Here is a 14,523-nt window from a genome sequence, read left to right as displayed (position 1 = left end):
AGGAGCTGCCTATGTAGGCTGCTGTTTCTTCTCAGTCTGTCTTGGTCTCTGAGGATACAGGACAATTTGTTGACATTTAGTGGCATATGGTTAAAAATGTCTTTGAGGATAAAACTGCTGCTGCAGATAGACTCATCTGAATATAGCAGAGTTGCCTCTGCAGTAAGAACTAAATTGTCCTCCTAAGGGAGCAGAAAACTCCCTAACCACTGAGGAGTGATCTTTGATCGGAGACACTGTCATCTACCTTCTCACCAAAATGATTATCTCCCAAGCAAGAGGCATCTGTCAGCATTTCATGGAAGTCTTCTCACAGTCCTGATGCCCTAAGCCAAGCTGTTTGTCTGGCTGCTATAGCAACTGCAGAAGACCTAGAAGCAGAATCATAAACATCATAAGCTGCTTTTAATAAATGAAAAGAACATTCCTGAATTCCTGAAAGGTTTTGTGAAAAAGACTCATGAGAAGATTCATCTGAATCTCTGAGAGAATACAGAGCCTACTGCAATAAGGTATGATGATAATTAAACATCTAGACCTGATGCGCTAACATTTTTAAAGTAATCATATAACTTTGGTAAACTTTCTTTCCAAAAATATCCAAAATGTTATGATCTTTACCTAGGGGAGATTTTTTGATAGTAGCCTCAGACACCATGGACTGATGAGGCAGAGCTGTATGTGGTTATCAACTGGAGCAGAGTTAACCTTATACTTTAACTCCAATCATTTGGAAGAAGCCTGAATGAATAAGGGCATCTGCCAGATCTCGAGCTGCAACTCCTGAGAATCTGATGGACAGGGAGCACCAAGGATTCCTTTGGCATTCTCACAGCTTTCAAAATGTATTAATATTTGATACACCACCCATGAGAATTGCTTTCTGGGTGGTGTACAATTTAAAATTAAGAGAGAGTGAGTAAAATATAAGTAAAGAAATAGAAAAAAGCTGTAAGGACATAGATAAGATGAAAATAAGCAGAACAGCAATTGTTCATAGGATGGAAAGAAAAGTTGGAAATTAGACATAGTGTACAACAGACTTTTCAGCAGCATGCCCAGTGTCACTTCTCAGGATTCAAAATTTTGGAAAAGGTCAGGGAAAGCATCTCTCAATAGAAATGTCTTTAGTTCTTTTTTAAATTTTTACATGAGATTGTTCCAAATGGAGATGAAGTGGAAGGGCATTCTATAGGGATGGTCTAATCCCACTGAAGCTGTGTGATTACACCATCCCTATTGTCCCCTCTTTCCTCCACATAGTACCTCGGGAAACTAGAGAGGAGGAGACAGGAGAGAGTGAGGTGACCCAATATTGAAATAGTGAGAAAAATGACTCGGAGAAAAAAAATGTGAAGTGTGGCATGAACATATTCATAGGGTTCTGCAGTGAAAAAAAATACTGAAGTGGCAATGCACATCAGTACTAGTATGGGAAGTCCGCAATATGCAGAGAAAGCTCTGCAAACTTCAAGAGCTAGTTACTGTCCTCACTGCAGCTCCAATGGATGACATCACTCATAAATGAGGACGATATCCTGTCTGTCCTTGGAAAAGCCATGCTCTGAATTAGATTTTCTCTGTTGATAGCAGGGAAGATGCAGGCACACTTTCTGATGATACCTCTAGACAGAAACTGCTTGCGGTGCTCTCCTCTAGTGCATGAGACCAAACTTTAAGGCTCGTAAGTATGCACAGGAATCTGTTATGTCACTCCTCTTCATAGCTGAGCCTTTTTCTCTGCACTAGACTAATTAGACATGCTTGCTCTCCTCAAACCTTTTTTGTCACTCCATTTTGTTTTATTTTCTTCAAGCCCTGAACAGAATTCGCTCTCTATCCTGCCATTTTGACACTGATACAGAAATTTTTGAATGAAAGCTCTGCTCTACTTTCAACTTTTTGACCAGCACTGAGATTGCTTTGCCCAGCACCTCTTGATTGAGGGCCAGATGCACTAAATTTAACAAGCCAGCAACATGGTTTTTAAACTAGTTCTAGCCGGTTTAGCATACAAGTAGTAAACTGGGACATGCACAAAAGGGTTCTCCAAGCCATTTTCCTGTCACGGTAGCAGCTGATGAAAACAGAATGCAAAGCTATTATAATGAGCTAATTATTATTATATGTGCATGCAATGAGATGCACTACTGTTTCCAATCCCATGCACAAAAGCAGTCCCTACCTTTGCCGTGGAAATTTTAACGGAAAGTCCGGACCTGCCGGTTCTTCATTATCGCAAGTAGGAGAAGGGGAGAAACAAGGCAGAGAAGATGGAGCACAAAAAAAAAAGTACACCGGCTTACACGCAACTTCTTTGCGTGTATGAAAGCTGTGCCATGATTCTTTTCTCAAATGACATTTTACTGGCAAGAAATGGGGGGGGGGGCAGTAAATGTAAAGCATAAAAGTAATGGTGACATCAAAAATGCAAGGAAGACAAGGGTCAAACAGCCTTCTGGGAAACAGCATCCCCCATGCGCAGTGACTCGCCCCAGCCTCCACCTGCCCCCCTTTTCAGTCCCCAAGTTCCAGTTCCAACCCCCGTGCCAGCTCACCTGCCTGCCCTCAGCTCCCCAATAGCCCTCCTTTCCTTCCTGCCGCCGCCCTGCATTTAACTATTTTATTTTACCTCAAGTCGCAGCGGTAGCACTGAAAGCAGCAAGCTCGGCTCGCCTCCAGCCTTTCCTTCCCTCTCAATGTCCCGCCCTCGCGGAAACAGGAAACACATCAGAAGAAGGTGGGACACTGAGAGGGAAGGGAAGGCTGGAGGCGAGCCGAGCAGAGCCTGCTACTTTCAGTGCCGCCGCTGCAACTTGAGGTAAAATAAAATATTTAAAGGCAGGGCGGTGGCAGGAAGGAAAGGAGGGCTATCGGGGAGCTGAGGGCGGGCAGGTGAGCCGGCGCTGGGAGTCTGTGACCCTGCAGCTCGCGGGAGGGGGGGAGGAGAGGCAAGCTGGCTCACTCTCCCACAACAACCGGCTCGCAAGATGCCAAAACATTTAACAACCGGCTCTTGCAAGCTGGCTCCAGCACACCACTGGACCCACTTCAGTCCCATTCTCCAGCTTACACACCAAGAACCTCTTCCTTTCTTTTTTCTCAGGCACTTTTTCGGTGTCTCTTCCTATCACCTCACCTTCTTTCCCCAGTGGTCCCAGTGTCTCTGCCTATCCTCCCCTCCCCAGCAACAGTGCTAAATACATATTTTTCTAGCTAGCTGACCCAGAGCCTTCCCTCTGACACATTCCACTTCCACAACTCCCTGTTTCTGGTGGGGCAGGATGTCTCAGAGGAAAGGCCCCAGGCCAGCTGAAGGCAATGTGTATTTAGTGCTGCCACTTGGGCACAAAGGCAAGTTTAAAGGAGTGCTGGGGGAGAGGATTGCGAAAAGAGAGAGAGGTATAGATGCCAGAACAAAGGGGGAGTGAGGCAGCAGGAAGAAATGCTGGGACCACTGGAGGGGGAAGAGGAGAGTTGTTGGGACCTATGAGGGAAGGAGGAAGAGAGAGATGCTGGACCCACAGCGAAGGGGCCTGGATAAAGGGCAGAGTCAATGAGAAATGTTGGACCCCTGGGAGGGGGCACTGGAGGGAGGAAAGAGACAAGAAAAGATGCTGACCCTGGGGGAGGAGGATAGGAGGGATGAGAGATGAAGAGATGCTGGCTAGGAGGAAGACTTGCAGGAGGAATGGAAGGGAAGAGTGAGGGGAGAAGCTGGAAATGGGGAGGGGATAAGGACATAGAGAGGTAATGAAGGACATGTGGGGGGATAGCTAGCTATACAGAGGTGCCATGAGGAACATATTGGGGTGGGGGGTTAGGGATATAGATGGGTGATGCTTGGACAGAGGGAGGGTTTATGGACACAGAGGGGAGATGCTGAACAGGGCAAGAATAGGGAAGCAGAGGGTAAAATAAATGGTGGACATGGAGAGAGAGAAGAAATACTAAATGGACAAGGAGACCCTGGCAAGAGAGCTAAGAGAGGAAAAGAGAAAACAGAGACTGGGACCCACATGATTATAAAAATAAAATAGCCAAACAACACAGGTAGAAAAAAAAAAAAAAAAAAAAGAGTTTTATCTTATGTTTATGGATTACAATATGTCAGTTTTTAGAATTCACATCTATCCGAGCTGATGTTTGATATGGTTGGGGCCCATGAGAAAAACTTCTTCATTGGCCTTCAGTCTCACTCAATGTAATGTAGAGGTCGATCAAATTTTGGCTTTTGGTTTCTGCTGTGCTAAAACTTAATAATAAAATTTGTAAAATGTTTTACTCCAAATATACCAAAGGCAGTCACATGCATTCTAATCCTTAAATGAATATAATTACTAAAAAATGCGCTAATAGAACGCCACTAAAAAACCATCCAGATACAAAATGGCACCAAAAAACCCACAGGAGACATAAGAAAGTACTTCCTTACCATGGTGATGTTAGTGCTTGTCACTGATGTCATCATGCGTTCCACATTCAACCAACACTTAAAACATATGAATAATGTAAATTATAATACTGGAAACATAGGTGAACCGTATAACAGGGCTAAAGAAGTCCTGTAAACAAAAATTCAGGATGTATAAAAATGAAAATATAAAAAGTCAAAAGTGGTTTTCTAGTCTTACTTATCTATGACCTCTTTCAGAGGTATGTAAAGCAGTCCTGCAAAAACCAGTTTGTAGTTTCTATGAAAACTGCAGGTATGCTGTGAGACGCTGCCATCTTCTGGATTAAGTTAGTAAAAGGAGAACTTTTTATGCTGTGTTATGGAATTTACTACCATGATGCTGTTATATAATTTGGCCCTACTACATTTGTTTCTATCTTTCAGTTTTACCTAAGGTGCTGAGGCATTTTTGAACAGCGCTTGGGTAGGTGTCCTTTTACTTTATAACTAATCCTTCTGGTTTAAATAAGTATTTATGTAACCATGTTGTTTTAAGTGTGTGTGTATGTACATGTTTTGGCTTTTATAGTTATTTATATTTTTATCCTTGTTATTCATTATTATTTATGAGTATTTTTGCTAACATGTTTGTGTTTTATTTGTTGATAGTATTCTCTGACCCCTGCCCTTACGTGGGTGAAGCCTGTGTTGGGCTAAACGATTTTATTTCAGAATAAAAGGCTTTGGAGCATATATTCCCCGAGTCAAATCTCTTCTTTCGGGTACTGGGGTGGGTCTTAGATTAGGATTGCAGGGTGGGGGCACTAGACTACCAGGAAGGTCTCTTTTTATGGGACTAGGGGACAAAGTATACTTAATACAAGGGAGGATTTTGGTTATGGAATGAGAGGTTAAGACCACTATTGTGTGGGCATCTGGGTGAGTAGTAGGGAGGAAGGGGTACAGGGGGCCATTGGGGCCACCCAGAAATATTTTTTAATATTGGAAGGGGGCAGGCCGGCCATTTTGCAGCATGTGTTTCTCTTTTCTTCTTTTTTTTTTAGTGTCAAGTTTCCTGTCCGTGCCTGAGTAATCCCTGCTCAGGTACTAACAGGATACTTGACATTTCATGCTAAGCCACATATTACTGCCATGATTTTAACACGACCAGGGCTGGTCTTAGGCAGAGTCGACCAAGGCGGCCACATAGGGCCCCACACCTAAGGGGGCCCCGCGCAGTGCGCCTCAACTCTGCCTTGCTCGTGCCTCCACTCTGACCTCCGCTGCTGCTCATCTTAGTCGCCTGAGATGATCCCCATTCCCGCAGCTCAGCCGCTCCGCTCCCGCCACCACCGGAGCAGCGCCCACCCCCGGCTTGGGCCTGCTGAGCCCGCCTTCCTCCCTCCTACTCACCCAGATGCCCACACAATAGTGGTCTTAACCTCATATTCCATAACCAAAATCCTCCCTTGTATTAAGTATACTATGTTCCCTAGTCCCATAAAAAGAGAACTCCCTGGTAGTCTAGTGCCCCCACCCTGCGATCCTAATCTAAGACCCCCCCCCCCCCCCCGGTACCTGAAAGAAGAGATTTGACTCAGGAATATATGCTCCAAAGTCTTTTATTCTGAAATAAAATTGTTTAGCCCGACACAGGCTTCACCCACGTAAGGGCTGCGTCAGGGGTTAGAGAATACTATCAACAGGAATCCTGTTCAGAAGGAATGGATCCTAAGGAGCTTAGCCGAGATTGGGTGGCAGAGCCGGTGGTGGGAGGCGGAGATGGTGCTGGGCAGACTTATACGGTCTGTGCAAGAGCCGGTGGTGGGAGGCGGGACTGGTGGTTGGGAGGCGGGGATAGTGCTGGGCAGACTTATACAGTCTGTGCCAGAACCGGTGGTGGGAAGCGGGGCTGGTGGTTGGGAGGCGGGGATAGTGCTGGGCAGACTTATACGGTCTGTGCCAGAACCGGTGGTGGGAGGCGGGGCTGGTGGTTGGGAGGCGGGGATAGTGCTGGGCAGACTTATACGGTCTGTGCCCAGAAAAGGACAGGTACAAATCAAGGTAAGGTATGCACAAAAAGTAGCACATGTGAGTTTATCTTGTTGGGCAGACTGGATGGACCGTGCAGGTCTTTTTCTGCCATCATCTACTATGTTACTATGACAGCTCCCGAGTCCCCAGACCCTGGCGACTAACTGAGCGATGCCAGCGAGCCAGCCCAGGCAGCAATGGCCTCGCCTCCGACGGCGACGACAGACAATTGCAGCGCGACGGCTCACCTCCAGGCTCCAGCTTCCCGCTCAATGTCCCGCCTTCTGATATATTTCCTGTTTCCGGACACGAGGACGGGAGTCACTGAGCGGGAAAAGCTGGAGCCTGGTCGGAGGTGGTGAGGACGTGAGGTGAGCCATCGTTGCTGACGCCAACAGTTGTGCACTTATACCAAATCGAAATCGGATTCCATGCAGGCAGGCAGATCAGGAGAAGTGTCTCTCTCATCTAACAACGCTTGCGGACAGTGCAAGGGTTGGAAATGTCTGCCTCCCTGAGAGGAATTTGGCCCAACAACATTAGTTGCTGGAGAAGCCGAGCAAGTAAGATCTTCTGACTTGGAAGAGGCTGTTTCTAACATATCTGGGTTATTTTTACATAGATCTGCAGATATTTCTCCTGATAAAAATTTGGATGGCAATAGCAGATTTAGCTAAAACATTGCTTCCAGTAATTAATGATATGACACCTCGAATTAATCATTTGGAAGCTAGACTGCCATCACAGGAAGAAAAGATTACTAAGCTAAAATCTGAGAATGGAAATCATGAAGTATCAAAATCTGATATAAAGTAGGTACAATCAGTTCAAACTATTTTAGTAACTGATGTGGCTACTTGCCTCTCTGGTTTGATGGGTTACAGAGTAATAGGGGAATTTGAAAGTACTCGATCTTTTCTTAATATTTTTCCTTTATTCTCCTTTATGAGAATTGGAACTACTAATTGTAGTGGACTTGAACTGAATAATTTCTGGGGAGGGGAGGTTTTATGGTAGCATTGTGCTTATTATTTCAATCAATTTTTTGTACAAGTTTAGCTTCATTTGTCTTTATTTGAAATTTCATAAATAAAAATTTTTTCTAAAAATGGAATAATCTTGTCAATGGGGTGGCGCTAGGGTGGGGGCGGGGCTAGGATGGGGCCCCACCAAATTGGTCTGCATAGGGCCCCGCACTTGCTAAGACCGACCCTGAGTGTGTTTGTGTGCTGTAGCCAGTAGCTTGCCTCTGGCTTGTTTTTTTATTTTTATTTTTTGGTTTAGTTCGGGGTTCTGCCTGCCCAGATCTGATTCTCAGTGGGGTTCAGCTTCTCCTTGTGCTGCTGCGGGTTCGGGAGTCCCTAAGCCCTGCCGGCTGACTGCAGGTAAGGGCTCAACCCTTACTGAATGTTAGCTAAGTGCAGGTGAAGACGGTTAGCTGCCCCAGTTTCTGTGCCTGCTGTTCGTAGGGAGTTCCAGTTGGTGCCGGCTGGTTCCTGTATCCTCTACCTGTGAGGAAGCCTGTTCCTCTCCTCGAAGCTGGTGTCTTTGGTGAGTACACTGAAGGCGGGCTCTTGCTACTGTGGTTCAGTCTACCCTGGGCTCCCCTTGACTTCCTTACTGTTGGGAGGGGGGGTCTGGGCTCAAGGGCTCACGAGCAGGGTTGGAGTACAGCGGACAGGTATCAGCATGTTTGAATTCTGTTACCATTTTCATTTCCACCACCTCCCGCGGGAGGGCATTCCAAGCATCCACTACTCTCCGTGAAAAAATACTTCCTGACATTTTTCTTGAGTCTGCCCCCCCTTCAATCTCATTTCATGTCCTCTCGTTCTACTGTGTTTCAAACTGTTTGTGTTTCAAACTGGTTTATTGATATCTGTGAATCTGAAAACTAGATTTCTGATTTCAAACTGCCAGCAAGTATTAGAAATCTTTCTTTTGCCAAGTGTTTCTGAGCTCCTTCCTCCACCCCATCTCACCTGTTTTTTTTTTTTTTTCTGCAGCCATTTTAAAAGCACAAGTATGTTTTCTGTGGAGAGCTATGTTGCTGGTCTGTGGCTGGGAGAAACTCAGATAAGACTTGTGTTGGCTATATTTGTGGCTTTTCCTACCCTAGAACTGTGGTTTTTTTGCACATCTCTGCCTACTATCCTTGTCTTCCCCTTGTCCCAATCAGCTTTGTAGAAAAGAGGCTTAATACAGGCCTAAGATAGGTTTTACAGCAAACACATTCCACAAGTTAAGGTTTATACCAGTGGTGTCAGGGCCGGTCTTAAGGCGAGGCGACCGAGGCGGCCACATAGGGCCTCGCGCTAAGGGGCGCAGCGCGCCTCAGGTCGCCTCGACCGCCCGAGCACCACTCTCCCTCCCTCCCAAGTTCAACAACGCGCAACGGCGACGTGGTGGGGGCGGTCCGCCCCAGATGTCAGCGGGTGGGTGCTCCGAATCCGCTCCTGGCGCTGCTCGTCCTGTCCTGCCTTTAAAAACCCAATTTGAAGCGCTGGAGTACAGGCTGAGGCAGCAGCGCCTCGCGTCTGCCCTTCTACTAAAAATCTCTTCGACGATGTCATTGGGCCTTCCCACATTGAGTCCCGCCCTCCTCTGAGGTAACTTCCAATTACCGCGAGGGCGGGCGGGACTCAATGTGGGAAGGCCCAATGACGTCGTCGAAGAGATTTTTAGTAGCAGGGCAGACGCGAGGCGCTGCTGCCTGTTACTCCAGCGCTTCAAATTGGGTTTTTTTTTAAGACAGTGAGGGTGGTGGGCCTGGGCGGCAGGAGAATGGAGCTGGTAGGTGGGGAGGGACTCAGATAGGAGAAGGGTGTGGGACTCTCAGGTAGGGGAAGGGTGGGGAGGGGGTTCTCAAATGGGAAGGAGATTGAGGTGGGGAGGGGGCTCATGGATGGGAAAAGCAGAAGGGGTGGGGAGGGGGTTCTTGGATAGTTGAAGGGGACGGGTGGGGAGGGGACTGGGGTTCTTGGATGGGAGAGACTGGGGAGGGTGTTCTCGGATGGGAGAGGACTGGGGTTCTTGAATGGGAGAAGGGGACTGAGGTGGGGAGGGGGTTCAAGGATGGGAGAAGGGGATGGGGAGGGGGTTCTTGGATGCTTGAAGGGGATGGGTGGGGAGGGGACTGGGGTTCTTGGATGGGAGAGACTGGGGAGGGGGTTCTCGGATGGGAGAAGGGGGTGGGTGGGGAGGAGACTGGGGTTCTTGGATGGGAGAAGGGGACTGAGGTGGAGAGGGGGTTCTTGGATGGTTGAAGGGGTCGGGTGGGGAGGAGACTGGGTTCTTGAAGGGGACTGGGTCTAAGAAGGGGCAATATGGGAAAATGGGGGCCATGCCTGGGGCTGGTGGGAAAATGGGGTATGCGTGGGTCAGGTGGGAGAATGGTTCTGAAAAGGGGGGCCCTAATACAAGGCATGTGGATGAAGGGGGCTGGAACTGGGGGCTGAAAAGGAGGTTAGGTGGGATAAGAGGCTGGAGACTGAAAAGGGACAGGGGCTGAGACTGGGGGCTGAAAAGGGGACAGGGAGAAGTGGCTGGGGGGCTGAAGCGGGGACTGGTGGGATAGTGGGGCTGGAACTGGGGGCTGAAAAAAGGGGCAGAGAGAGGAGCAGATCCTGGATGGGGGAGCAAGAGGGAGGACAAACCCTGGATGGATGGGAGAGGGAGGGCAAATGGTGGATTGAAGGAGCAGAGAGAAAGGGAAGGGATAGAAAGGGCAGACAGTGAATGGATGGGGGGGAGAGAGAGAGGGCAGACAGGGGCAGATGGTGGATGGAAGGGGCAGAGGGCAGATGTGGGTGGAAGGGGCAGGAAGAGAGGGCAGACATTGGATGGAGGGGACAGCAGAGAGGGCAGACACTGGATGGCAGAGAGAGACCGAAGACAGATGCTGGATGGAAGAAAGACAGTGAAAAGAAGATGAGGAAAGCAGAAACCAGAGACAACAAACTGTAAATAAAATATATATTTAAATTTTTTTGCTTTAGGATAAAGTAGTATTGTAGATATGTTAATAAATGTTTATAATAGAACATGCAAACAAGGTAATCTTTTTATTGGACTAATTTTAATACATTTTGGCTAACTTTCGGAGAACAAAACCCCCTTCCTAAGGTCAAGAAAGGATACTGTAACAGTACTATACTGTATTGACCTGAGGAAGGATGTTTTGGCCTCTGAAAGTTAAATATATTAGTTCAATAAAATGGTATTTTATTTTCTATATTTGTTTTATTTCTATTTGTTAATTTGTGAGGTGGTGATTGGTATTTGTTAGTTTTTTTCAAATTTACATCTGCTGTCTTTATATTTTGCACAGTACTAGAGGACATATTCTGTTTCTGTGGTGTTGCATTGTATGCAGAGTCTGGCATCTTGGGGTTTCATTTTATTTTTTGTCTAAATAGAAAGTTTATGATTACTTATTCTATAGTGGATTAGGGTGTATCTGTGTTTGTGAAAAAGACATTGCTTTCAGTTGGCACTGACTGCAGGATCGACAAGCCCTGGAGCTGGGGGCCTTGGAGCTCGGAGGGAGGGGTGGCGGGCCCTGGAGCTAGGGTGGGGGCAGGGCTAGGGTGGGGCCCCATCAAATTGGTCTGCATAGGGCCCCGCACTTGCTAAGACCGGCCCTGAGTGGTGTGCTGGTAAATTTTTAACAACAGGCTCTCTCCCTGGTCCACCTCGGCGCCCCCCCCCCCCCCCCGTCCACCTCAGCGCCCCCCCCCCCGTCCACCTCGGCGCCCCCCATCCACCACTGCGCCCCCCCCAAAAAAATTTGCACAGCTGGCTATACCCGGGGGGGGGGGGGGGGGGGCGGCAGCCAACACATTACTCTCTCCTGGAAAAAAAAATTAAATGATCCCAGGTTCCAATCTAATTCATGTTTAATATGGGATAAAATGCCATAAATAAGTAAATAAACATACACTTTTAACGTTCAGCACCTGATTCTCAAAGTGGACATATTCCAAATACTATAATGAAAATAAAATTATTTTTTTTCTACCTTTGTTGTCTGGTGACTTTGTTTCTCTGATCATGCTGGTCCAGTATCTGATTCCACGAAAAAGAAGTCCAAATCTCCCGTGAAAACAGAATAAAACACAAAAAAGACGGAAGATAAACCAAAACAGACCAAAAACAAGGGAGTAAGAGTGCCAGAAAAGTTTAATAGGACCCTACACGGTCCGTGTTTCGGCCAACAGGCCTTCCTCAGGGGTCCTGAATCTGACATTTACAGGTACACCTCCAAGATATTCATGAAACAAAAAACCAAAATACAGCCTGTATGACAGGTTCAGATGTTATGAGCAGCAAACAGGTCCCTGGAGTAGTCTAGTGGTTAGACTACTCCAGGGACCTGTTTGCTGCTCATAACATCTGAACCTGTCATACAGGCTGTATTTTGGTTTTTTGTTTCATGACCCCTGAGGAAGGCCTGTTGGCCGAAACACGGACCATGTAGGGTCCTATTAAACTTTTCTGGCGCTCTTACTCCCTTGTTTTTGGTCTGTTTTGGTTTATCTTCTGCCTTTTTTGTGTTTTGTCCAGTATCTGATTCTGCTGCTCTCTATCTGTTCCCTTGACTCAGTTTCCAGGGCTTCCTTTCCATTTATTTCTTTTCTTTCCTCCTTTCTTCTTCATTTCTGGTCCTCCGCATACTTGACTGTACAGTGGATCCAGCTTCTGCCTATTTTCTCCATCCATGTGCAGTTTCTCTCCTCACTTCCTTTTCCCTCATCTAATCTCCTTCCTCTATCTTCCCTCCATGTCCAGCATCTCTTCTCTCTCCCTTCCCTCCCCTCCATCCATGTCCAGAATTTCACTTGCTCTCCCCGCCATCCATGTCCTGAAACTCTCCTCTCTCCCCTGCCCCTCTCTATCCATCCATACCCAGCAATTCTCTTCTCTCCCCTGCCCCCTCTGCCCATCCATGCCCAGCAATCTCTCCTCTGCCCATCCATGCCCAGCAATTCTCTCCCCTGCCTCCCTCTGCCCATCCATGCCATGCTTACCTCGTGCAATGGAGCCGGCTCGCCCCCAACAACAACCAGCTCGCAAGAGCTGTCAAAATGTAACAAGCGGCTCTTGCGAGCCGGTGCGAGCCGGCTCCAGCACACCACTGGTTTATACCAGGGGCGTATCTGCGTGGGGCCACAGGGGCCTGGGCCCCCGCAGATGTCGCCCTGGCCCCCCTCCCCGCCGTCAACCCTCCCCCGCTGCTTACTTTTGCTGGCGCCGAGGTCCGACCCGCAATCGCCGTTTTTCATCTTCCTCCGTGGCCATGCTTCCAGGAAGTAACGCTGCAGTGCTGATTCGTTGAATCCAGTTCGGCGTCTGACGTCAGACGTCGAACTGGATTCAACGAATCAGCACTGCAGCGTTACTTCCTGGAAGCATGGCCACGGAGGAAGACGAAAAACGGCGATTGCGGGTCGGACCTCGGCGCCAGCAAAAGTAAGCAGCGGGGGAGGGTTGACGGCGGGGAGGGGGTGGAGAGAGGAGGCGGCGGCGGGGGGGGGGGGAGGGAGGCAGGCAAAAATGTGCCCCCCCTCTCTGGCTCTGGCCCCCCCTACCGCCGGATTCCAGATACGCCCCTGGTTTATACCCACCCACCCCAAGACTGACACTTCCTAAATTCCTATTCTAACTACACTACTTATCACAACTTAACTCCATCCAAATTACAACTGTCTCAAATTGCTGAGGAGTAAAGTTAATCTTACACACTGTCAAGCCCCATCATAAAACACATATTCATACCCATTCCAACAAATCAGGATTACTTTTATTCTCTGTAATAATTGTGGAGCTTTAGTTTCAAGGCCAATCATCTGGAAACGTAAGGCTTGCCCTATCTGTAATCAGCTCGCTAATTTAAAACAAGAGCTCAGTAAATTAAAGCAGGAATTAGATGCACTTAAAGCAACTTCTAAGACTGCACAAAATCACACTGCACAAAATCAAACCAAATTCACACCACTGCCTCAAAGGATAAAACCACCTAAGAATAGATGGTTCACAGTAGGCTCAGGCAGACTTCATCATGCGACACAGAGGCATACACCCTCACAAGTGTTACCCCTACAGAATTCTTTTGCTCCACTAAAGCACTGTGAGGTTCCTAAAAATAGAACTGAGCCAGAAGAAACAGCAAAAGCAAAAGAAATTAAGGTGGAACAAAAAGATATGGAGGGACCCAAAGACAAAAAACACACCAACATATCAAATGTTGAAACACATACCAGGAAATGTAAATGGAAAGTAATGACCACAAATGCTCGCAGTCTTGGCAACAAAGTTCATGACCTTCAAGCCCTGATGTTGGAGGCAGACTTAGACGTTGCTGCAATCACAGAGACATGGCTCAATGGTTGCAAACATACCAGGCTATAATTTATTTAGGAAGGATAGAGAGGGTCGTAAAGGTGGAGTAGCAGCTCTATATGTGAGAAATGATATCACAGCAACCGAAATGACAGGGACCTGGGGTAAGGAAGAAGCGATATGGATCGCCTTAAAAAGAGATGATAGAACCTCTGTCCACGTGGGTGTTGTCTACAGACCTCCAACACAATTGGAAGAATTAGATAAAGACCTGATCGCAGATATTCAAAAGTTAGGAAAGAAGAGAGAGGTGCTGTTGCTGGGAGATTTCAATCTGCCGGATGTAGATTGGAAGGTTCCGTCTGCAGAATCGGAAAGAAGTAGAGAGATTGTGGATGCTTTCCAAAGTGCTCTGCTCAGACAAATGGTCATGGAACCCACGAGGGAGGGAGCGAAGCTGGATCTGGTTCTCACAAATGCGGATAGCGTGTCAAATGTCCGAGTGGGTGCCCACCTGGGCAGCAGTGACCATCAAACGGTTTGGTTTGATATGACGGCTGAAGAGGAGGGTGGCCACTCAAAACTCAAAGTCCTGGATTTCAAGCATGCTGACTTTAGTAAAATGGGGGAATACCTAAGGAAGGAGCTGATGGGCTGGGAGGACATACGAGAAGTGGAAGGGCAGTGGTCCAGGCTGAAAGAAGCTATAAATAGGGCCACAAACCTTTATGTAAGGAAAGTAAATAAAAGCA

At 47.4% G+C, this 14,523-nt stretch overlaps 1 protein-coding gene across 1 annotated transcript in view; it reads left to right on the top strand.

Moving 5' to 3' along the window:
* The window catches only part of C1H22orf23 (chromosome 1 C22orf23 homolog), a 137,922-nt gene that overhangs the window by 84,988 nt on the left and 38,411 nt on the right, over window positions 1–14,523 (top strand). The window contains exon 7 of the mRNA XM_030208181.1: window positions 4,841–4,880. Coding sequence (XP_030064041.1) covers window positions 4,841–4,858 — 18 coding nt within the window. The 3' untranslated portion in view covers window positions 4,859–4,880. The remainder of the gene's footprint in view (window positions 1–4,840; window positions 4,881–14,523) is intronic.

This window comes from Microcaecilia unicolor, chromosome 1 (genome assembly GCF_901765095.1).
Source record: "Microcaecilia unicolor chromosome 1, aMicUni1.1, whole genome shotgun sequence".
NCBI classification, from domain to species: domain Eukaryota; kingdom Metazoa; phylum Chordata; class Amphibia; order Gymnophiona; family Siphonopidae; genus Microcaecilia; species Microcaecilia unicolor.
Note: the sequence above shows the minus strand (reverse complement) of the source record. Positions and strands in the feature narration are given on the sequence as shown.